A 23,999-nucleotide genomic window follows, 5' to 3' on the forward strand; every position below is an offset into this window, starting at 1 on the left:
TTAATTCCAAAAAAAATATTCACGAAGAAATGTTTTGATTTGTTTTAGATAGTAAAATGACAAAATCTACGTATATTAAATATTTTTTTGTGGTCGAATATTTTATTTTCGAGACTCACAAGAAAACAAAAACTGGTTTGCCTGTCGCCCGTGCGACCAAAAAAATGTATCAGAGGAATTATTACAACCTCATAAATATAAAAAATTAATATCATAATTTGAACACCAAGTTCGACTAACGTCAATCGTTTGTTTTCAAAAGAAAAAAAAAAAAACGTCAATCGTTTCAAATATATATGTTTGTTTATTCACGATCGATTTGTCGTGGCTCATTCGTCAAAAAAATATAGAAGACAAAAATTCATGTGATACGATTTCACATATCAATTTTTTGAAACAGATATTTTATATGGGTCATCCACGAAAAAGTAGTACTTTTTATATCAAATATATTACATTTTATTGTATATATGAACATGATTGATCCGTCTCATGAATAAAGATAGACCGTTTTATGAAAGACCTACTCAATATAGAATTATTTTCGCATTTAGAGTAACATTGACACCAGGAGAAGTTGGTGAAAAATCTCCAATCAAAACATTTTTTGGGTTCACTCCCAACCTACAAAATTGTGGTACTATGTCATACAAAATGTGGTACACTTCATGTGGAAATGTGGTACTAAAAAAGTACCCAGGGACTGAATACAAAAAAAATCGACAATTGGAAACTGAAAACCAACATCGGGAACTTAAACATTGTTATCAATTTATAAGCATTCATTGTTTTTTACGAGTTTTTATAAATAATGAGCATGTGTCTTTTGAGACGATCTCACAAATCTTTATCTGTGAGACGTGTTAACACTATCGATATTCACAATAAAAAATAATATTCTTAGCACAAAAAGTAATATTTTTTCATGGATGACCCAATTAAAATATCTGTCTCACAAAATACGACCCGTAAGAACGTCTCACACAAATTTTTGACATTGATAATTACTCACAAAACTTTTGTTTAATTTTTTTTTAATAGTTGATACATGTAAATAGATGATTGTATATAACGATTCAACCAAAAAAATAGAAAAATTGTCGTTGTAAAAATAAAAATATGAGAACAATCCGACCGATTAATGACAAAAATAATACATTTTATGCATCTGTTTTAATAAACTTGATCTCTGAGACAGTCTGCTCAAGAATAAATTTAACTTTAAAGTAATTAAAAAAATTGTTATTAAAATAAATCGCGTGATATGCACGTGACGGAGGGCCTATGATGTCAACTGTCTCTTCCGGGAGGCAGTTGAACTTGAGTTAGCTTCCACTTTGCTTACTCAGTAATGCTTTGCTTCCATGTCATCCACTTCCCCCCATTTCATACATCACATTTATACCGCCGCCGCCGCCACCGTCGGCCTCAATGGATTCTCTCCTCCCCAGAAGCGGCTCCACCACGCAAAATTCATTAAAATCAATAACCCCAGAGGAGATCCGCTCCGAATTCTCCCATCATGACCCGACGGTGGCCCGCATAAACAACGGAAGCTTCGGGTGCTGTCCAGCCACAATTATCGCTGCCCAACAGCGCCACCAGCTCCTCTTCCTCCGTCAGCCAGATTATTTCTATTTCAACACACTCAAGCCCTCCATCTTCGAAACCCGTCGCCTAATCCAGAACCTCATCAACGCGGACAATCCAGATGAAGTCTCCGTCGTGGATAACGCCACCACCGCCGCCGCTATCGTCCTACAGCATACCTCCTGGTCTTTCTTCTTATCTCATTTTCATCCCGGTGACGCCGTTATCATGCTCCACTATGCCTACGGAGCCGTCAAGAAATCCGTCCACGCGTACATTTCTCGCGCCGGTGGCCATGTCATTGAGGTTCATCTTCCTTTTCCTGTGAAATCTAGTTCTGATATTATATTTGAATTTCAAAAGGCTCTTCAAAAAGGGAAAGAAAATGGTAGAAAGATTAGATTGGCTGTCATTGATCATATAACTTCAATGCCCTGTGTAATAATCCCTGTGAAAGAGCTTGTGAGAATGTGTAGAGATGAGGGTGTTGATAGAATATTTATTGATGGGGCACACGCCATTGGCAATGTGGATTTAGACATGAAGGATATAGGCGCTGACTTTTACACTAGTAATTTGCACAAGTGGTTGTTTTGCCCGCCATCTGCAGCATTTTTGTATTGTAAGATGTCGGAAAAATCCTCTGACTTACACCACCCGGTAGTGTCTCATGAATATGGTAATGGGTTAGCAATGGAGAGTGCCTGGATCGGGACGAGGGACTATAGCTCTCAATTGGTTGTGCCAGAGGTTATGGAATTCTTGAATCGGTTTGAGGGTGGCATAAATGGGATTATGCAGAGGAATCACGAGGCAGTGATAGAGATGGCAGAAATGTTAGTAGAAGCATGGGGGACAGAATTGGGGACTCCTCTGGATATGTGCTCGAGTATGGCTATGGTGGGAATGCCCACTTGTTTGGGGATTAAGAGTGATTCAGATGCATTGAAATTGAGGGCTAATTTGAGAACTGTTTTTAAGGTTGAGGTTCCGATTTACTATAGGGAGCCAGTTGAGGGAGAAGTTGATCCAATCACAGGGTATGCTAGGATTTCTCATCAGGTGTACAATGTGGTTGAGGACTACAATAGGTTAAGGGATGCTGTCAACAAGTTGGTCAAAGCTGGTGTTACTTGCGCATCACTTTCCAACTGAAAAGGTGATATTTCATTTTGCATGTTTTTGTGGATTACAATATAGAGTTGTTACCTGTTAGAAATCGCAGGGAAAAAACCATCTGGTTTGTCTTCATTTCAACCCCCAGCTTTAATAATGGTCGTTTTGCTTCGACTCTTGGCTTTGATAATGGTCAGAAGTGTTATCCTGTTCACTAAATTTTTTCCTTTTTCTTCATGTTGTGGTGACAAATTAGTATCGTTATGAAAGATTAACGTTGGTGGTTATTGATGAGTTGTTATATACTCAGAGGTTTTCTATGATAGAAGTGTGCATTTAAAATATGGTATTGTGATGTCTCGCTTTGGAGGTTACGGCCATGCATTGCCTCAATGCTAAAGTGATTAAAGAACACCCAAATCATTGAATGACCCTGACTTTCTTATTGAAGGAAAACTTTTTTTTTGATGATAGAAGCATGTATTTGAAGAGCAATTCGTTGTCAAGCCTTCCTCTGGAGACCTTGGCATGGCTGTACCCCCAAAGCCTAAAGAATTCAGGAACATGAAGCCTTGAATGGTACAAAACCCGTAAATATAATGAATTACTCTTTATCAACCAATATATTAGTGGGACCATCCTATAAATATTGTTGGAAGATTAAAGATTGTATAAATTGTTAACTGTCATATCTATGATACAATAGTTACTTACATTGAAATTAGTACAATCAAAGGTATGTGAGTAATGCATTTTGGATCTGTTTGTAATGAGATTTGGCATATGAAATTGCTGCAAATATTGGGCATTCCTTAGCAGAAAGAACTTCTGGTTTGAGAGCTAACTTTATTTATATATTCTTGCCTCATTAGAGTAATCTTTGCTTTTAGCACACGATAAACAATCTTAACCTTTTAAATCCCTTGTGATCAGAAAAAGAATACTTGCAAAGTTGTAGGCTTGATATTATCATGTACAAAAACACACGCATATGCACGTAAACTGATTTGCGTCTGAATTCATTGTTTCTTCTTATGCAGCTTACCCGGATGCGAGCACACGGTATCTTCTTTACTAGCTCGGTGACCGAAGGTATCACTATTAACTGGCCCCGGATAATTTTTCGGGTACAAACTTCCTGGGAAAACAATAAAATTTAACTTCTAGTATCAAGCCTCAACACTAGTGCTGTGTTGTTTGTAATAGTAAAAAATCAATGGTTATGTACCAATGATACCTCACTTCATTGAGTTTGTCATGATCAGCAATCATTAACCTCATTTTCTTCTCTGGTGTTTGCTGTTAAGTCATTCCTCCCCTATTTTACATTTTATTATTGATTCGATTATTGATTTTTAAAGCTATATTTTTTAATGGCAAGATAATATTGGAAATATAAATGTAAATACCTTAAAAAAAGCTTATTTTGAGAAGGAAAAATGCTTAATAATATATAGACTGAGAAATTATAGAGTAGTTCTCTTGTGAGACAGTGTCACAAATCTTTATCTTGAGACGAGTCAACCCTACCGATATTCACAATAAAAAGTAATATTTTTTCATTGATAACCCAAATAAGATATTTGTCTTATAAAATACGACCCGAGACCATCTCACACAAGTTTTTGCCGATAATAATAATTTTAATATCTTCCTTCTTTAAAAACCTAGAAAATACTTAAAATATTATTTTAAAATCACAAACTTTTTTAAATAAATGATTTATTGTTGGATTCTTCATATGACAGGTGAGTTGTCGTGCATCCTTTTAATCATTAAAAAAAAATCAAGAATGTTGACATTTATATTTGATCGATAGACTGGCCAATCTACAGAATGTATGTGCAAACCTGGAAAGTCAATATCTAAAATTCCGAATTTAATCAAACTGAGGAATCAAATCATTTAATTCTGTTTTATTTTGTCTATTCCAAACTAAACAATCAAATCAAGGGGGATGAATTCAAAACCCTTTTTGGCATATATTTCGATAATTCTGAATCAAACTTGTTTTCCCCCTTTTTTTTGGGTGAGATTATTTTCTATTAATTCAATTATTACAAAGTATGTGAATTAAAAACAATTTTGATTTGAGTAGGTCTTTGTGACAGGTCAACCGATATTCACAATAAAAAATAATACTCTTAACATAAAAAATAATATTTTTTCATGATGACCCAAATAAGATATTCGTCTCACAAAATATAATTCGTGAAACCGTCTCATACAAATTTTTGTAATTTGATTTGTTTGATTTGAACCGCTAGATGTTATTGGCAGTCTAACAAAAGCAGATAAGAATGCTCAGTTAATGCCGCCAAATAAATATTTTTAAAAAGGTTTAATGGGTAATTCCATGCCGACTCGATTTATGATTTAAATTTGAAGAACAATTTGTGGGATGTGATCGTTTCATATTTAACATTAAAAATTCAAACGTCGAACTCTTTTTTAATGGCATGCATCGAAATCTTGAGTGACGCATGGCCTCACCTCATCGTGCTGCATTGTCTGAAAAAGGCATGAAACACAACATGAAGCCCACTATTTAATGTTCGGTAACATTGCAAAAAGGCTGGAACTTGGATTGTTCAGCTGAGAATGGCGCAGTTGATTGGAGTGGATGAAATTGAATCATTCAGGAATGAGCTCTCGGAGATTGGGAGAAGCTTCAGAGCATCTTTGAGGCGTCATGCATCGAGTTTTCGGAGCTTGGGTTCGGATAGGAACTTTGATTTGGACGATGATGCTATGTTGCAATGGGAGGAAATCGACAGGCTGCCTACTTTTGAACGATTGAAATCTTCATTGTTCGATGAAGATGATGAACATGGAGATGGGATTAGAGGGAAAAGAGTGGTCGATGTTACTAAGCTTGGTGCCCAGGAAAGGCATGTGTTCATTGAGAAACTTATCAAACACATTGAGCATGATAATCTCGAATTGCTGCATAAAATTCGAAAAAGAATGGACAAGTAAGTTTTTTATTTCTGGAAATCTTGAATGCCAACTAGCAATGATTTAATGGGTTCGTTAGATAAGATTTGTTGGATTAATTCTTGCAGAGTTGGTGTAAAACTGCCCACCATTGAGGTGAGATACACAAATTTGAGTATAGAAGCTGAGTGTGAAGTTGTTTATGGAAAGCCCCTCCCTACTCTTTGGAATTCTTTCAAGAGCATGGTATCGGTAAGCTTTGTTTAGTTTTGTTCTTAGTTAATAGTTCATCAATATGTTGAAATTGGAAACACTGAACTGACTGAAGGCTTCACCTTTCGCTTACTCTTCGTACATTTGTTGCTGTATGTTGAAAACAATTTACGTTTCTGTGACACATGTAACAACTGATAACCTAACATTGGTGCTCTCTTTGAGAACCGGTATAGTGACAGTAGACCGGAAAAGAGCTCTTCGAGCTGGTGTCAATGATGAAGTCTGTTAACATCATAGCCTGAACTAAAATTCACGAATTCTTTTAAGTGGGTACATGTAGTCCAGGAATGGGTACTCTTTCGGGTTGGATTGTCAAGGGTGGGGAGTATCATGATCCTACATTTGCTAATTATTAGCTTTTGAGGCATGCACACAAAAGAAGAATCTACATGGATCTAAGAATTTGAAGCAACCTAATAATTTGCATTTCCCTATGCTGAATACTTGCTCTTTTTGTTTTACAGGATATCGCCAGGCTTCCTGGTTTGCAGTCACAAAAGGCACATATAAACATCATTAACAATGTTAGTGGTTTGATTAAGCCTGGAAGGTACTGTGTAGACGCTTTCCGTGACCGGACTTGATGGGTTTTCTTTAACTTCATTTATTCTCTATGCTAAACTGCTTTTTGTCTCTCCGTCCCTTACAAGAATTGAGTCATTATTTTCTTCTGTGCAATTTCTTCGATGAAATTACGCTTGTTACCTGGTATGTGAGAACACGAATGATTGTTAATGTGGTTTGATTAAGCCTGGAAGGTACTGTGTAGACGCTTTCCATGACCAGACTTGATGGGTTTCTTTAACTTCATTTATTCTCTATGCTAAACTGCTTTTTGTCTCTCCGTCCCTTACAAGAATTGAGTCATTATTTTCTTCTGTGCAATTTGTTCGATGAAATTACGCTTGTTACCTGGTATGTGAGAACACGAATGTACAGTAGTTCACAGCTTCCATTGTAAAAAGTTTATCTTGAAGTTGTGTTAACAACACCAAGTTAAAGCAGCTCCATTCTTCTTCGAAAATTTTGATGTTGTCTTTGTGTAAGGCACAGGAAGTGTCATTTGAATTCTAACTTCAATATCAATTCAGGGAGGGAATTGGAGCTCTATCCATCCAGTCTTTTATGTTCTGTTTGGTTTGGTTGTCCAGGATATATTATACATTTGACTCTGAATTTTGTGATTACGTGATTACAGATTGACGCTATTACTTGGTCCTCCAGGGTGTGGGAAGACTACACTATTGAAATCTTTATCAGGAAATTTGGACAAATCATTAAAGGTGCCTCTATTTTGCATAGTTATAAAGATCTGAATTGTATTCGAAGAACAAGCTCAAGTCAGGAAGATAATTTTTACTGAGACCTCTGAGTAATGATCTAATTGTTTCTAAACAACAGGTTACTGGTGAGGTTTCATACAACGGATACACATTTAATGAGTTTGTAGCCCAGAAAACGTCAGCTTATATAAGCCAATATGATCTGCATATCCCGGAAATGACCGTCAGGGAAACACTTGATTTTTCATCTCAATGTCAGGGTATTGGTAGCAGAGCAGGTGTGTGTATGTATTTATGTCATTTTACTTTTAGAAATTACAATTATTTTTTTGAAACTATTTTGTCATAACAATTGTGTGTATTATGTTCCATCTCATTCAAAAGAAATCATGACTGAGCTTACAAGAAGAGAGAAAGAATCAAAAATCATACCAGATCCAGATATAGATACTTACATGAAGGTAATTTTGGAGCCTCATAGTCTGTCTTACTTAATTGTAATTGTAAAGAATTATTAATAGATAATAAGAAATTGAAACGGCTTTCAAAAAGTTCAGTGAATGAATCATCTTTCCAAAAATCACTTGTTTTCCATTCCGTAATGTCACTATATTGTAAACGTCGTTAACTGTGCAGGCAATCTCTTTGGAAGGTCAAAAGACAAATCTTCAAACAGACTACATGTTGAAAGTACTTTCTTGTCATATGTAACTACGTCATTTTAGTTATCTTGCAAAAGATTATTTGGTTGATTACAGATTCGAAACTCTTCCATTGTATTTCAGATTCTTGGTCTTGATATCTGTGCTGATACACTATTTGGAGATGCAATGAGGAGAGGTATTTCTGGTGGTCAGAAGAAGAGACTGACAACAGGTAACCACAATCTCGTCCCTTACGAGTATTTGGCCAAACATTTGTGCTTCCAAACACGAGGAGATCTTGCAACTTTAAAGAAAAGTGATGATACATATCTGACATTAGTTACAAGGAAGATTTTGATTAGGTTTTAAGGCTAAATAATTTAATTCCGGTACCATCTTGGATTAACAATTTCATAAAGCAAGAATGAATGTGAAACACCTGCTAGCATAATCAATCATGTGGAGTCTCATTTACTTAATGGGGTTGGCGCACGACATACTGAGGCAAAGACAATGTTATGTAGGTGAGATGATTGTTGGGCCGACAAAAGCTTTATTCATGGATGAAATTTCGAGTGGTTTGGATAGCTCGACCACATATCAGGTCGTCAGCTTCCTTCAACAACTGGCACACATCACAGATGCTACAATACTTGTTTCACTTCTCCAGCCGGCACCAGAAACCTTTGATCTCTTTGATGATGTTATCTTGATGGGAGAAGGGAACATTGCCTATCATGGACCCCGAAGTGATATTTTAGAATTCTTTAGGACTTGTGGGTTTCAATGTCCTGAAAGAAAAGGAGTGGCTGACTTTCTCCAGGAGGCATGTATATTGGACAGCATTTTTAACATCAATTTCTTGTTTTGTTAGCCAAAATATTTACTAGTTCTTTTATTTTCAGGTTATATCCAGAAAAGATCAAGAACAATACTGGCATGAAACTCAAAAACCTTACAGTTATGTTTCTATTGATACATTTTCAAGGAAATTTAAGGAGTCTCTGCAAGGAAAGAAGCTTAATGTAGAACTCTCCGTTCCATTTGACAAGTCGAAGAGCCACAAGAATGCAATTAGTTTTAGTGGGTATTCTTTGCCGAAATGGACTCTCTTTAGATCTTGTATGTCAAGAGAACTTCTTCTCATGAAAAGAAATTCTTTTGTTTACATATTCAAAGTTGTTCAGGTTAGCACAATTATATTTTAACTTCCTCAATCCTTTCGAGTTCAATATGCAATTTTTCCCTTGAGAATTCTAACGTGTATGCTCAATAACATACTTTTGCAGCTTGTCATCATAGCATCTGTATCAATGACTGTATTCTTGAGGACACAGATGGGCATTGATCTCGTCCATGCAAATAACTACTTGGGAGCACTATTTTATTCTCTGATAGTTGTTCTTATTGATGGAATGCCTGAGCTCTCGATGACCGTTTCAAGGCTTGCAGTTTTCTACAAACAGAGAGATTTACGTTTCTACTCTGCTTGGGCATATGCAGTTCCAGCTACCATTCTCAAGATTCCTCTCTCGTTGTTGTCAGCTTTAGCATGGACTTCTCTTACTTATTACGTCATTGGGTATAGCCCGGAGCCTGGGAGGTTGGTGGACCAAAGCATAGTGAATGCTTCATATGCTTCTTTTTAGTTTAATAGATTGCATTTCGTCCTATGTTCCAAAACATTAATAATTTCTTTTCCAGGTTTTTTAGCCACATGCTGATGATATGCGCTGTCCACATGGCCTCAATCTCTATGTTCCGTTTCTTGGCATCAATTTTTCGTACTATGGTCGCATCTACAACAGCTGGTAGTTTGGCGATAGTATTCGCGATGCTATTCAGTGGCTTTTTGATTCCAAGACGTAGGTAATTTTTTTTAATTAGATTAGATTCCTTGTACTTTATGAAGGTGTACCTTACCTCCAGAACTAACCTTCTTTGCAGCATCCATGCCGTCTTGGTTAAAATGGGCATTTTGGGTTTCTCCATTATCCTACGGAGAGATAGGCCTTTCGATAAATGAGTTTCTAGCACCAAGATGGCAAAAGGTTAGCACATAATAATCTTGCATCTCTTTCACACAAATAATTATAGTGTTGACAGTGTCCTTTGTATTTGTTTTATTTTGCTATTTTTCTGATATTTAAAATGAATATTGATCTGCCCGTTTTAAGGATCTGGAAATTTGCTAAGCTATGTTATAAAATAACATGTGATATTTTTAATTTCACAATTCACAAGTTCTCACAAGCATTCAGTGACATCTATCTCAGTTGCTTTGTTTGATTCTTAGAAGTTTTTGGGACATTATTTTTGTATTTCTTATGATACACCATTTGTGTAAAGGAGCTATCAGGAAATACCACATTGGGACATCAGACACTTGAAAACCGTGGGCTAAATTTCAGAGGAAATTTTTTTTGGATATCAATAGGTGCCTTGTTTGGACTGACAGTGCTCTTCAACATTGGGTTCGTATTGGCCTTAACTTTCTTAAAATGTAAGAACATCACTGTAGTTCCGTCCTTATGATTGTAAAGAACAATCAAATAATTTTTGTTAAAATCGTATCAGCATCTGGTTCTCGTGTCATCATTTCAAGTGAAACACTCACTCAATTACATGGAAGTAAAGAATCCAAGAACAAAATGCGAGAAGAAGAAAAACTGCGAGATCCTCCTCCAACAACTAGCACAAAATTGCATAAAGGTTATATCTTATATCTCTCTGTCCCAGAAACAATATGACATTTGGTTCCATAATTGAATAGTATGTTACTTTTTTGTTGCAGAAAAAATGGTTTTACCTTTTGAACCCCTGTCTATATCTTTCCAAGACGTTCAATACTACATTGAAACACCAATGGTAAAGACACATTATCTATTTCTGAACCCAAAGATCAATTATTTGGTGTAGTTTGTTGAATACTTTCCTTTTCAGGCCATGAAGGAGCATGGTTACAATCAGAAAAAGCGTCAACTTTTATGTGATATAACCGGGTCATTTAGACCCGGTATTCTTACTGCTCTCATGGGTGTAAGTGGTGCTGGGAAAACAACCCTTCTTGATGTACTTTCTGGTAGGAAAACTGTTGGCATTGTGGAAGGAGAAATAAGAATTGGGGGTTATCCAAAAAATCAAAGGACATTCGCTAGGATTTCAGGTTACTGTGAGCAAACTGACATACATTCTCCACAAATTACAGTGGAAGAATCAGTAGTTTTTTCAGCTTGGCTACGCCTTCAATCCAATATCAATCCAAAGACAAAATATGTAAGATCCTGGGTACTCAATCATCAAATTTCTATCTAATTCTTATTCCAATTTGCAATAATATTATTCGCTTTTGTTTGGTATTCTTGTAGGAATTTGTTAAAGAAGTCCTCGAAACCATTGAGCTTGATGGAATAAAAGATGCATTAGTGGGTACTCCTGGTGTTACTGGTTTGTCAACTGAGCAACGGAAGCGGTTGACTATAGCTGTGGAACTTGTAGCGAACCCCTCAATAATCTTTATGGACGAGCCAACAACCGGACTCGATGCCAGGTCAGCAGCAATCGTCATGCGGGCAGTAAAGAATGTGGCAAATACTGGGAGAACAATTGTCTGCACCATTCATCAACCAAGCATCAACATATTTGAAGCATTTGATGAGGTAAATTTGGCACTAAATTTCATTTTTTATAGCCTTAAATAACTTTTTGAACGACGGAAATTATCACTTTGTGCGCCTACAGTTGGTACTTCTGAAAGCTGGAGGTCGCATGATATATTGTGGACCCTTAGGCAAGCACTCCAGCAAAGTGATAGAGTATTTTGAGGTAGGATGACCTTTTTTTGTTTCTCAAATATCTAGTGTATATGTGCTTTCTATTGCAGGCTAGAGATTATATTTTCTTTCGACTTTAAATTTGTAGTGCATCTCTGGTGTCCCAAAAATAAGAGATAACTACAATCCGGCCACGTGGATGTTGGAGGTCACGTCAACTTCTTCAGAAGCTGAACTTGGAGTAGACTTTGCACAGATTTACGAGAATTCTGCTTTGCACGAGTAAGTTAACAAGTTGGACAAAATACTTTTTCTGTGAACTTGGTTTCTTACATGGCCAGCTGAAATGGACCATTTGATATATTCCATTGCAGTATCTAATGGAAGTGATTTTTAATTTGAAGGGAAAACAAAATGCTTGTGAGAAAGCTTAGCTTGCCACCTTCGGGATCAAAAGATTTGCATTTCCCTACAACCTATTCCCAAAATGGTTGGCAACAATTCAAAGCTTGTCTGTGGAAGCAGCACTGGTCTTACTGGAGAAGCCCTTCCTACAACTTGATGCGCTCCTTGCATATGCTTTTTGCGTCTTTCCTTTTTGGTTTCCTGTTCTGGGGTCAAGGCAAGAAAATGTAAGAAAGCATCTTGAATTATATAATTCTCACAATTTCACCACTTAATCCTTGGAGTACTCTTTATGTTCCAAACTCTTATGTATGTTTCTTTTGACCGGTTTTCAATAGACATAATCAGCAGAGTCTATTCACTCTGCTTGGTTCAATGTATAGCTCGACGCTCTTCTGTGGAATAAACAATTCTGCATCCGTCCTACCATATGTCAGCACAGAGCGAAACGTTCTCTATAGAGAAAGATTTGCAGGGATGTATGCCTCATGGGCTTATTCATCAGCTCAGGTATGCCCCATTCTGCTGCATCACTTACTGTAATTTCTTGGTCATAAATGGACAAGATTGAGAAAAAAACTATCTTTTCCCATTTATGAAGAGTAATGATTATATGTCGACGGATGATCAAATATCTCTAGGCTCTCTCAAGAGCGGGCTTCTTGATTTTGCAGGTCATAATCGAGATTCCATATCTGTTTGCTCAAGCAATAGCATTCACTGCAATCACATATCCAATGATCGGATACTATCAGTCAGCATACAAGATCTTCTGGTATTTCTACTCCATGTTCTGTTCACTTTTATACTTCACTTACCTCGGAATGCTGCTGATTTCGATAACTCCAAGCTTTCCAGTAGCTGCCATTTCACAGTCAGCCTTTTACACATTTCTAAATCTGTTCTCTGGATTCCTCATTCCCCGACCTGTAAGTGTTACATATTTAGAATATTGAAACCAATTCCTTTTGCTGGTGATATCTATACTTTTAACTTTGATATATATATTGATGAACTATGTTCTTGATTTCCAGCAAATTCCCAAGTGGTGGGTATGGTTTTATTATGTGGTTCCAACTTCTTGGACTTTAAATGGGATGCTGAATTCACAGTTCGGAGATATAGGGAAGCAAATTGTTGTGTTTGGTGAAAACAAAAGAATTGAAGATTTTTTAAGAGATTATTTTGGATATCACCATGATATGTTGCCTCTTGTTGGTGTTCTTCTGATGCTGTACCCCATTGCCTTTGCTTCTCTGTTCGCAGTTTGCATCGAAAACTTGAACTTTCAAAGGAGATAAGCACTTGTAAACATTTGAATTTCATTGTCCATTGATCTTGTTTTGAGTCTTGTTAAATGTGTTGCCGAATTATCAGATTATTTTCTCTCTTCTTGTTTGTTTGTTTGTTTGTTTTTTTTCTGTTTTTTGTTTTGAACAATCCAATCTTGTGCATGTGTACTTTAGTATACATAGAATATTAGTAAGCAAAGTTTTATTTGAATAATTAAATATTTTTTTCTCCTTGGACTCAACTTCAATTCACTCCCTTTCGTTTTGTACTTATTTTACAGCGGCAGATCACATTGAGTTTCTGTGCTAATGATGTTTGATTAAGGAATTTAATTATCTTGCTTTCAGTTTTTGCAATATTCAATTGAAAAAATTAGGTAAAATAACTAAAATTTACCAAAGAATTTAAATTCATATATATCTTTGTAATTGTGTCTATTCATTGATTATAGAAATTAACTTTAGAAGATCTAACATTTATATCACTTTTATATATATAAAAAAGTCTCCATTAATTAATTTGTTTATTTTGATATTTTCTCATTGTGATGATTCTTGAATTACCACTATTATGAATTTATTGCAGCATAAATAGACGTGTGGAGTATTATAGATTATATGTTTTAAGAATTATAGTTGCTAGCATTTGAAGATTAAAACCATAAAAAAATTAAATATGAATGATTATATGTATGTTAAACACACATAATTAATAATATTCATAAATAATCATGAATAAAGTTCAATTTTCAAACAATACCATAAATAATCATGAATAAAGTTCAATTTTCAAACAATATATAAGTTACTCAACCTAACTTTTTAAAACCGATTAAACATTTTAGAAATCATTTGAAAAGAATGTCCATTGAAATAATAAAAAGTTTAGTTGAATCGTTTTATCAAAACTTTGTACGTGAGATTTTGGTATTTTAGATAAACATAAAATGATTCAATATTGTCTGGGGAAATAGTAGAAATAATTAAATGTGATAAAATAAGTAGACACAAATTTGTTAATTTATGAAAGTTCGAAAGTCAAATTCTTCTAGAAGAATTGAATTATACAACCCGTTGTGTAATCCCGATCCAAGCAATGTCACTATCTCGATTAGAAGTCCTAGCATGCTCTCAATGTTCTTCACAAGAAGTCAACAAATAATTACACATTCTTTAATGTCTTTATGCAAAGACTCTCACTCAATTATTCCATGAAAGTTCATCTCTCTTTTATGTGAGTGCATTTCTTCAAATGATGTATTTTTCAATATTTGAACAAGGAAGAGTATTTACGACCTCCAAGAAGGATATGAACATTAGAAATAAGAATGTAGGTATTTGGAAGAATTCTGAATAATTGGATAACGGAGTTAATGATCCATCTCAATCTCAATTTGTTCAGAAATTGAATAACCAAGTTAGCAATCTTTCTGAGCACTTATTTGAATTTATTCATTTAGTCAAAGCAAGTGCTGCCAAAATAGAGGAAGAATATGCAAGAAAAAGAATAGAAGCATAACCTGCACAAGATCAAGTTGAAAGTGAAGATGAAGAAATCAATTATGAGGAGTAGATTGAAAGTCATCATTTTTTAAGCTTTTCTTTAATTTGGCTACAATTACTCTATCAATTGTTATGATATTGATGTTCTCAATTTGTTTATTTATACTCTTATCTTATTTTTTATCTGCTTTATAATCTTTTGGGTTTTGGCATCAACATAAAGGAAAAATTGTTAAGAAAATCTTAATTGTGGTGATGTATTGATTAGGAAATCCATAACCTTATTTTCAGTGAAGTGATCTACTGCTTAAGGAAAACCAGAATTGTAGGCAAGGGCGGAGGTAGGCTTGAGGTCACCTGGGCTGTAGCCCGGGTGGGCCAAAAAAAAAATTTTAGTTTTATGTATTAGTTTTGCCCTGATATGTATTTAGCCCAGTGGCCCAATTATCACTACAATTAATTTGCTTTCAATCCGTGGGCTTCAGAAAAAGAGATTTCATCACCATCATTTTCCCTTGCTGCTCTTCCTCTGGCCAGGTACGCCGTACGCCTCATTGCGGATGATTTTAGTTGTTCAACTTTCAGCACTCTTAAATTTTAACACTAGATTTTTTATGTTTCTCAACTATTTTTTGATTGATTTCCGTGATTTCGTTAATATGTTTTGATTTTTATTAACGTAGGTTAGGATTTTTCGCCTTTGAAGAATTTTTTTAGGAAAGGAAAATGTGCGTTTTCGAGAGGAATTTCGCAAATTTGTTTTTCTTTTGTTGTCTTTGTTTAATTGTTTTAATGTGTACTTTTAGATTTTCCTCTGTAAGATAAACATGCTTCTGCTGTTTTATAGGTGTTTGCTTTGTTGATCTTAAATTTCATTTAATTTATTTTAAAGCTTCGATCGGGCTTAAAAGACAAAAAATGGTGAAAGAAAATTGAAGGTTGGTTCAAGTAACTGGAATATTAGTAGTAAATAAAAAATTTGTCCTTAGACCAAAGTTAATTAGTAAAAAAAAAAATTAACTTTAATAAACAATATAGGTATGTATGCCAAGAGTTAGATAGACCAACAACATCATATTATTTGAAATAGAACACAAAACTCCATTTTTTTAAATCACAAGCAAACTATCCATCCATATTTCAATCTTATAAGATCTATGTTTGTGGTTTTTAAAATATTATTAATTTTGCATAGGAGCTTTGTGCACTGTTGTTGCTTCAATACCAAATTAATTTATTATATTCAATGCTAAATTTTATCATACCTTTAGTTTTAAACCAATAAAATATGAAGTTTCATTATATATCAGTTTGTTTTGGTCTCTATTTTGCACACAGAATTTTGGTTCTAATCTCAATTTAATATTTTTGTTTATATTAGGTTATTTTAATGTCAATTCAAGAAAAAATGAAGAGAAATAATATTATGTCATTCTTCAAACCAATAGTTGATAATCTTTCATCACCCGCGAGGACTGAAACTCATGCATCCACTCTTATTGAGGAGCTCGAACCTCGTTCTAAATCTCAAAGAGTTGAATTTGATGAAACTTCCCTTGAACGAGATCCTGGATTGCGTATTTCGATGTGGCGACATCCTGTTAATCATCGTAGAAAGGAATTTTATTCCTTGATTTATTCCTTGATATATTTTTCTTATCAATTACTTTCCTTTTGATAATATCCTTAGTATTTTTGCCTTTTTGGAGTATGATTTCGTGTGGACTCAAAAGACTCAAGATATTATCTATAAGATATATTATCCTTATTTTCAATAGAGTTTGTTTCCTAATGAAATTGGTTTTCCATGTTTAATAGGAAAAAGGATGAAGTGGGTATAAATAAGAGGAGAATATATTGATCTCGGCGCTGGTGCTTTTTGGGAGTAAGAGACGAATTGATACGCAGAGACGTTTTCCGAGAATAGCAAATCTCGTGTCGTTGAAAGCTTGTTGCTGTGAAGTGCTGACAACATCTGAAGACAACACCTAATCACTGTTTTGATTAGAGTGTTGAGTTTTGAAGATTTTTCACTTCTCAGTTGATGCATCTCATATTGTTTTGATTATATGGTTTGTTAGAGGTTTATGATGCAATTTGTTACTCACCTTTTTAAGGGAGTTGTTTTATTCTTTCACTAGTATTGGCTTTTGTAAACTTACAAGTTTTTCTAGTGAATTATTTTGCCCTAAGGCAACGCACAAGTATTTTATACTTGTGCATAATTAACTGACTCGTCTCTCGTATTACTATTGTTCCAGTTACATGTTAGTGTGTTAAAAGTATAATTTCCGCTGCATGTTGTCGTGGGTGTTACAACACCTACGAACAACACCTACATTCTGATACACACAACATTCGCCCTCGTCACGTTCACACTGTGGAAACTAAACTTTCAATTGGTATCAGAGCTTCCACTTGACGTTACTAAGTGAGATCCTGTTTTGTTTTGTTTTCAGAGTGAAAAGGAATTATGGAAGGATCAACAAATACTGTTTTTAGGCCTCCCGTGTTGGATGGATCAAACTATGCACTGTGGAAAGTTAAGATGAGGGTTTTTATTAAATCCATTGATGAAAGAGCTTGGCAACGTGTACTTGATGGTTGGAGTCCACCGAAACTCGAGGATGCTGACGGAGACACACGGCTCAAACCTGAAAGTGCCTGGACTGTCGATGAAGTGCAATCTTCAAACTACAATTCCAAGGCTCTCAATGCTATATTTTCATCTGTTGACACAAGGATGTTTAATTTAATCACCACCAGTGTATGCGCCAAAGATGCTTGGGAGATACTCCAGAAACACTGTGAAGGATCTGCAAGTGTGCGAAAAACTAGGCTAAGAATGGTGACATCAAAGTTCGAAAGTTTGAGAATGGAGGACAAGGAGTCCATTCTTGAGTATGACTGCCGGTTGAGACAACTCTCAAATGAATCACATGGCCTAGGAGATCCCATACCAAACGAAAGATTGGTAAACAAGGTTCTGAGATCTCTTCCTGAGAGATTCAATGTCAAAGTTTGCGCCATTGAGGAATCTAAAGACACTTCAAACATCAACCTGGATGAACTCATGAGTTCTCTAAGAACTTTTGAAATGAATCTTGATCTGCAGAAAAAGGATAAAGGGAAGACAATAGCCCTTGAAGCCTCAACCGAATCATATGATGAAATTCTTCAACTATTTAAAGAAGTGGATAAGTCTGATTTAGGTGAAGAATCGATCTCTCTGTTTACTAAGAAATTTGGTGATTACTTGAAGACCATGAGAGAAAAGAAGAGAATTGGGCAAAAATCTGAGCTGCCAAATAACACCATTTTTGCAAAAGCTCAAAAGTTTACTCCTATGAAAGGACAGGTTCGACCAAAAACCGAAGTGCAAATTCAATCTAATGTCAGAAACCTGGACTCAGTGCAATGTAGAGAGTGTTCGGGATATGGACACTATGCCAATGAGTGTGCCAATCGTCTTAGGAAAAACAAAGGCATGACTGTCACCCTGAGTGATGAAGAATCTGAAGATGATCAAGGATCAAATGAATCTGAAAATCACACATCATTATCTACTGTGATCAAGGAGAAACGCTCAATGCAAATCAATCCTTTGGGTGTTGCCACAGGTGTTGCAATACCTGGTCGCAACACCGCTTCGAATCCTGTATGCCTTAATTCGACAGTCTTTGGGGAATCAAGTCAGTCCGAAACACAAGAGGTTGATGATGATGAAGTCACCCTAGAAAGTGTGCAGTCAATGTACGAAGAACTGTATGAAGACTGGATCAAAAGAACAAAAGGAAATTCAATTCTCTCCAAAGAGAACGTTGAGCTGAAGTCTCAAATATCACGACTTGAAGTAATCCTGAGCAAGAAAGATCTGGAATTATGCAAAGTCAAGGAAGAACTGAGAGAAGCAACTCAGGTACTTGCCAAGATGAATTCAAGTTCATCCAAGCTTGACTCACTTTTGATGATTGGACAGAATGATAAGGCTGGACTTGATTATTCGAATAGTCTGTTCGAAACTGGAGAATCTTCCAATGCAAAGGAAAAACCAACTGTTTTTGTGAAAGGAAGTGTTGAAATCCCCAATACCACACATACTGAAAAGAGTGCTCCATCAAAAGTGCGAATGTCTATCAAGAAGTCTAAATCCAGAAAACGCCACTTTATCTGCCACTGCTGTTTCAGACCTGGACACATCAAACCCTACTGTTTTAAACTGAGAGAGGATTACAAGAGATGAGAATCTGAACATGTGTCGTCACAGGTGTTGTACAACACCCGGCGCAACACTGCCAACAGAAACCCGATGGTAAAAAAGGTTTGGGTACCAAAGGCACAGATTCAATGTTCTGTTATTTATATTTCATTAAAGACTAACATTGCAGGAATATGGTACTTTGACAGTGGCTGCTCGCGCCACATGACAGGTTCTAAAGACCACTTGATTGACTTTGTTGAACTAAGGAGTGGTCATGTGACATATGGTGGTGGTGCTAAAGGAAGAATTGCTGGGAAAGGAACCTTGAATGTTGATGGATTGCCTAATCTACACAATGTGCTCTATGTCGAAGGGCTTAACTCAAACTTAATAAGCATAAGTCAACTTTGTGATGACGGTTTGCATGTTAAGTTTGATAAAGACAATTGTGAAGTGTTTGATAAGACTAATACTCGCATTTTGACAGGTACTAGGTCTGCTGATAATTGCTATCAACTTGGAGAAGACATAGTGAGCAATCATTCAAAGGTGAGCGAATTAAACATGTGGCATCAAAAATTAGGACATGCAAACTTCAAGACATTAAAGAATCTTGGTAAGTACGATGCTGTGAGAGGTATGCCTAATTTATCCTCTGGAATTCCATATGTTTGTGGTGCATGTCAAAAAGGTAAGCAAACACGTGTTCCCCACCAAGTGTTGCAACACTTTGGGACAACACGGTGTCTTGAAATCTTGCACATGGATCTTATGGGTCCAATGGAAGTGGAAAGTCTTAGAGGTAAGAAGTATTCTTGTGTTTGTGTGGATGATTTCTCTCGCTTTACTTGGGTAAGATTTCTTAGAGAAAAATCCGATACATTTGATGCTTTCAAGAAATTACATGCTAAGATTACTAATCTACATAATCTGAGGGTTGGTAAGATAAGGACCGATCATGGTAAAGAATTTGAAAACTCACACTTTGTATCATTTTGTGAAAAGAAAGGGATAACTCATGAATTTTCGGCCCCTAAGACTCCTCAACAGAACGGAATAGCCGAAAGGAAGAATAGAACACTGCAAGAAATGGCTAGGGTCATGTTAAGTTCTAAGAATATTTCAAAGAGATTTTGGGCCGAGACCTTGAACACAGCATGTCATATTTCAAATCGTGTGTACTTAAGGAGTGGTTCTACTATGACATCCTATGAAATCATCATGGGAAAGAGGCCGAACCTCAAGTATTTTCATGTCTTTGGGTGTGTATGTTATGTTTTGAATGATCGAGAACATCTTGCAAAATTTGACTCTAAAAGTGACAAATGTTTATTTCTTGGTTATTCATCCAATAGTCGTGCATATCGCATGTATAATCTGAGAACAAGAACGACTATGGAATCTATTAACGTTGTGTTTGACGATCTTGCAGATCTAACAGGAAAAACAATCGAGGATGAAGTTGATGGGCTCCTGAATACAAGTGAGACACTGCCTAACACAGATGTTGGACCCGGTGTTGTAACACCTGAGACAACACCTGCATTGGCAGAATCAAATGATGAACCAGAAGAGAATACTGAAAATGATGATGGTATAACCAATGATGGGATTGACATTCCCACCAAGATTCAGAAAAATCATCCATCATCTCAGATCATTGGAGAAACATTTGAAGGAATGCAAACTAGAAGAAAGGAGAAGGTAGACTATCGGAAAATGATGGGACTAGTATGCATGACTTCCGTGTACTCTCAAGTAAGCCACTCTTGTTTTGTTTCACTCGTTGAACCCAAAAATATAAGTGAAGCCTTAAAAGATGAATTTTGGGTTGATGCGATGCATGAGGAACTTGAACAATTTGTTAGGAATGATGTGTGGGATCTGGTTCCCAAACCCGACAATGTGAATGTTATTGGAACAAAATGGATTTTTAAAAACAAAACTGATGAATCTGGAATTGTTGTAAGAAATAAATCTAGGCTAGTTGCTCAAGGGTATACTCAAATTGAAGGAATTGATTTTGATGAGACATTTGCCCCTGTTGCTCGAATTGAATCAGTCCGACTGTTGCTTGCTATTGCGTGTCACATGGACATAAAATTATATCAAATGGATGTGAAAAGTGCATTTTTGAATGGCATTTTGAAAGAAGAAGCGTATGTAAACCAACCTAAAGGATTTGAAGATCCACACCACCCGAACCATGTCTACAAGTTGAAGAAGGCATTGTATGGGCTTAAACAGGCTCCACGGGCATGGTATGGTAAGCTTACGGAATATTTGCTTGACTTGGGCTTCAAACGAGGTGAGGTTGATAAAACTATTTTTATTAAAAAGTCAAAGCAAGATATACTTGTGTGTCAAATTTATGTGGATGACATAATTTTTGGTGCTTCTTCTCAAAAGGATGTTACTGAGTTTGTTAACTGTATGTCTAACACATTTGAAATGAGCATGGTAGGGGAATTGAGTTTCTTTCTTGGCTTACAAATTAAACAAATGCATGATGGTATCTTTCTATGTCAATCCAAGTATGCCAAGAATGTGGTAAAGAAATTTGCTGCTGAGAACACTAAACACATGAAAACTCCAACGGGATCGTCTGAAAAATTATCAAAAGATGATGTTGCCGCAGGTGTTGACAACACCCAGTATCGCAGCATCATAGGCAGTCTTCTTTACTTAAGTGCGAGTCGTCCCGACATCATGTTTAGTGTATGTTTGTGTGCTAGATACCAGGCTGATCCTAAAATCACTCATCTAAAGGCTGTCAAAAGAATTTTGCGATATATATCTGGAACAGTTGACTTAGGTCTATGGTACACCAAAGAAACAAACACCAATTTAGTGGGATTTAGTGATGCTGACTGGGCTGGAAACTTAGATGATAGGAAAAGTACCACGGGTGGGTGTTTTTATCTTGGTAACAATTTGGTGTCATGGTATAGCAGAAAGCAAAATTGTGTGTCTTTGTCCACTGCTGAATCTGAATATGTTGCGGCTGCTAGTTGTTGTTCACAACTTTTGTGGATGAATCAAATGATTAACGATTATGGATTCAGCAGTGACACCTTAATTGTATACTGTGACAATTCGAGTGCAATTAACATTTCAAAAAATCCAGTGCAACACTCTCGAACGAAACACATTGACATTAGACATCATTTTATTCGAGATTTGGTTGAGAAGGGTATGATTCGAATGGAATTTGTTGGAACTGAGAACCAACTGGCAGATATCTTTACAAAACCATTGTATTTTGAGAGATTCTCCAATCTAAGGAAGTCTCTCAGCTTGTGTACACAATGATCACTCACAGATGTTGTCCTGGGTGTTACAACACCTATGGACAACACCCAGCATGCATGTGCATTTTATTTTTAGGATGCTAGGCATATTTCATTCATTCTGTTTTGTGTGAAGTCTGTACAAAGGTTCGGTTACTGAATGGTGTGCTCTCAGTTGAGAATCAAACTTTCTAACAAAATCCTTTAAGGTGTGGTGTATGCTCAATCGAAGTCACTATGCTACCCGCATGTCACATAGTCATGACTGATGTGAAAATGACTTGAAAACTTGGTGAGCAAGAAGGTGAAAAACAGAAAAGGGAAGAAAAATGAAACAAAATGTTTAGAAGAAAATGGAAAAAGCTACCTAGAGGAGTCCAATGAAGACCGTTCTTCTAGAGTGGGAGCTACCACTTCTAAGTCAAACTACAGATGGAAAAAGCTACCTAGAGGAGTCCAACGAAGACCGTTCTTCTAGAGTGGGAGCTACCATATCTGATGTAAACATTCTCAAGAAAGTTTGAGTCAAAACAATGAGTGTTGCCTAACGGTGTTACCAACACCCACGTACAGACAGACCACAATTTGATCACATGCTTGTGTTTTTTCATTTTTGATCATATTTTAGGCATAAATTTTAAGTTATTCATATCGCTGTTATATAAATTCATCATTTCCAGTGGGCTATCAGTTCTTGACAAATGAAATTCGAACAAAAACCCCAACCAACCCAATCTTGAAATATATTGATATCTAACGGTTAGTGGGGTTAATTCGATGTGGCGTTTCACACTGCCTGATTTTTTTTTTATGATTACACCGGCTCGGAAAGTTACCGTTGGATGAGCGTAAATTCTGATTTGGAAAGAGGGTGCGGTTACGGGTCGAGAAAATGTTACCGTTGGAGGAATATGCTTAAATACTTAGGAATGGATGATGCACAACTTTACTGTCTGATATTTTCTTACACAGTATAAACTTTTGTCATGCTCTCATTACTCATTTGTTGCGAAAAGTTATCTCTGTCTTCGGATTTTCTTGTGTCCCTTCAATCCACACTGTTTCTTGTGTTCTTTATTCGACAGATGGCTGGCTTCGATCGTCACGACATCAGAAATGAAATGGCTGCAAGTTTGTAGGAAAAATCACCTGACTCAACACCCTCAGCCGAAACCAATGTGGAAGGGATGGCAATGGTCAGTGTACCGGAAGAACCAGTGCCACTGGAAACTATTGCTCCTGGTGAACCCGGGAATGCAATCGACATTGAAAATCCACCAGATTTTGAGGCTGTGAAGAGAGCTTTCCCCCCTGTTCCTATGCGTCGCACGTCAAAGAGACAAGCAGGGTTTGACCCTGACTTTGTTCCTACAAAGAAACCAAGGGCATCCACCGTCCCATTTATTCTGGATCCGGATTTCTCATCTGGAGACGACTCCAATGATGAGGATTTTGAGTTGGTGGCTCGCCCCAAACCAACTGTTACTACAAAGGAAAGTGGTTCTTCTACTGGTGCCCACAAGCAATACCCAGTCACGGACAATCAAGTTGCTTCTGAAGAAAGGGTTCCTGATGAGCCTGCAGACGATGAGCAATCACTGGCCGAGTTTCTTGCTCAGCTTAAAGAAGATAAAGCGGCCAAGAGACAAATGGCTCAGGAGGAAGAGCCTGATTCAGAAATGATGGAGG

General features: G+C 36.4%; 3 protein-coding genes across 7 annotated transcripts; all 3 read left to right on the forward strand.

The window, feature by feature from the left end:
- Positions 1-1,328: 1,328 nt before the first annotated feature.
- LOC140814947 (probable L-cysteine desulfhydrase, chloroplastic) lies at positions 1,329-3,986 on the forward strand. Of its 5 annotated transcripts, none has more exons than XR_012114219.1 (2): positions 1,329-2,898; positions 3,747-3,986. XR_012114219.1 is itself a non-coding variant. In XM_073174044.1 (2 exons), the coding sequence occupies exon 1, from the start codon at positions 1,432-1,434 to the stop codon at positions 2,743-2,745; it is 1,314 nt and encodes a 437-aa protein (XP_073030145.1). In that variant the 5' UTR covers positions 1,329-1,431; the 3' UTR covers positions 2,746-2,749; positions 3,158-3,729. The 5 variants fall into 5 exon arrangements, 3 of the variants coding, with proteins under 3 accessions (XP_073030145.1, XP_073030144.1, XP_073030143.1); XR_012114220.1 differs by having other exon boundaries at positions 1,329-2,830; XM_073174044.1 differs by lacking the exon at positions 3,747-3,986 and adding an exon at positions 3,158-3,729 and having other exon boundaries at positions 1,329-2,749.
- Positions 3,987-5,014: 1,028 nt separating this feature from the next.
- Positions 5,015-13,539, forward strand: LOC140814643 (pleiotropic drug resistance protein 3-like). Its single transcript, XM_073173681.1, has 24 exons — positions 5,015-5,681; positions 5,772-5,895; positions 6,384-6,469; positions 7,118-7,202; positions 7,321-7,480; positions 7,587-7,663; positions 7,839-7,892; positions 7,988-8,078; positions 8,371-8,672; positions 8,752-9,033; positions 9,136-9,449; positions 9,551-9,711; positions 9,794-9,897; positions 10,196-10,349; positions 10,424-10,558; positions 10,641-10,714; positions 10,790-11,122; positions 11,215-11,505; positions 11,588-11,671; positions 11,768-11,901; positions 12,024-12,251; positions 12,363-12,534; positions 12,699-12,953; positions 13,059-13,539. Exons 1-24 carry the CDS (start codon positions 5,308-5,310, stop codon positions 13,323-13,325), a joined length of 4,341 nt encoding a protein of 1,446 aa, XP_073029782.1. The 5' UTR covers positions 5,015-5,307; the 3' UTR covers positions 13,326-13,539.
- Positions 13,540-17,292: 3,753 nt separating this feature from the next.
- Positions 17,293-23,449, forward strand: LOC140815630 (uncharacterized). The gene is made up of 7 exons (XM_073174707.1): positions 17,293-19,000; positions 19,087-19,140; positions 19,208-19,414; positions 19,508-19,569; positions 20,026-21,480; positions 21,556-22,101; positions 23,396-23,449. Exons 1-7 carry the CDS (start codon positions 17,293-17,295, stop codon positions 23,447-23,449), a joined length of 4,086 nt encoding a protein of 1,361 aa, XP_073030808.1.
- Positions 23,450-23,999: the final 550 nt, after the last annotated feature.

The sequence above is a fragment of the Primulina eburnea genome, chromosome 15 (assembly GCF_022965805.1).
Source record: "Primulina eburnea isolate SZY01 chromosome 15, ASM2296580v1, whole genome shotgun sequence".
Taxonomy (NCBI): domain Eukaryota; kingdom Viridiplantae; phylum Streptophyta; class Magnoliopsida; order Lamiales; family Gesneriaceae; genus Primulina; species Primulina eburnea.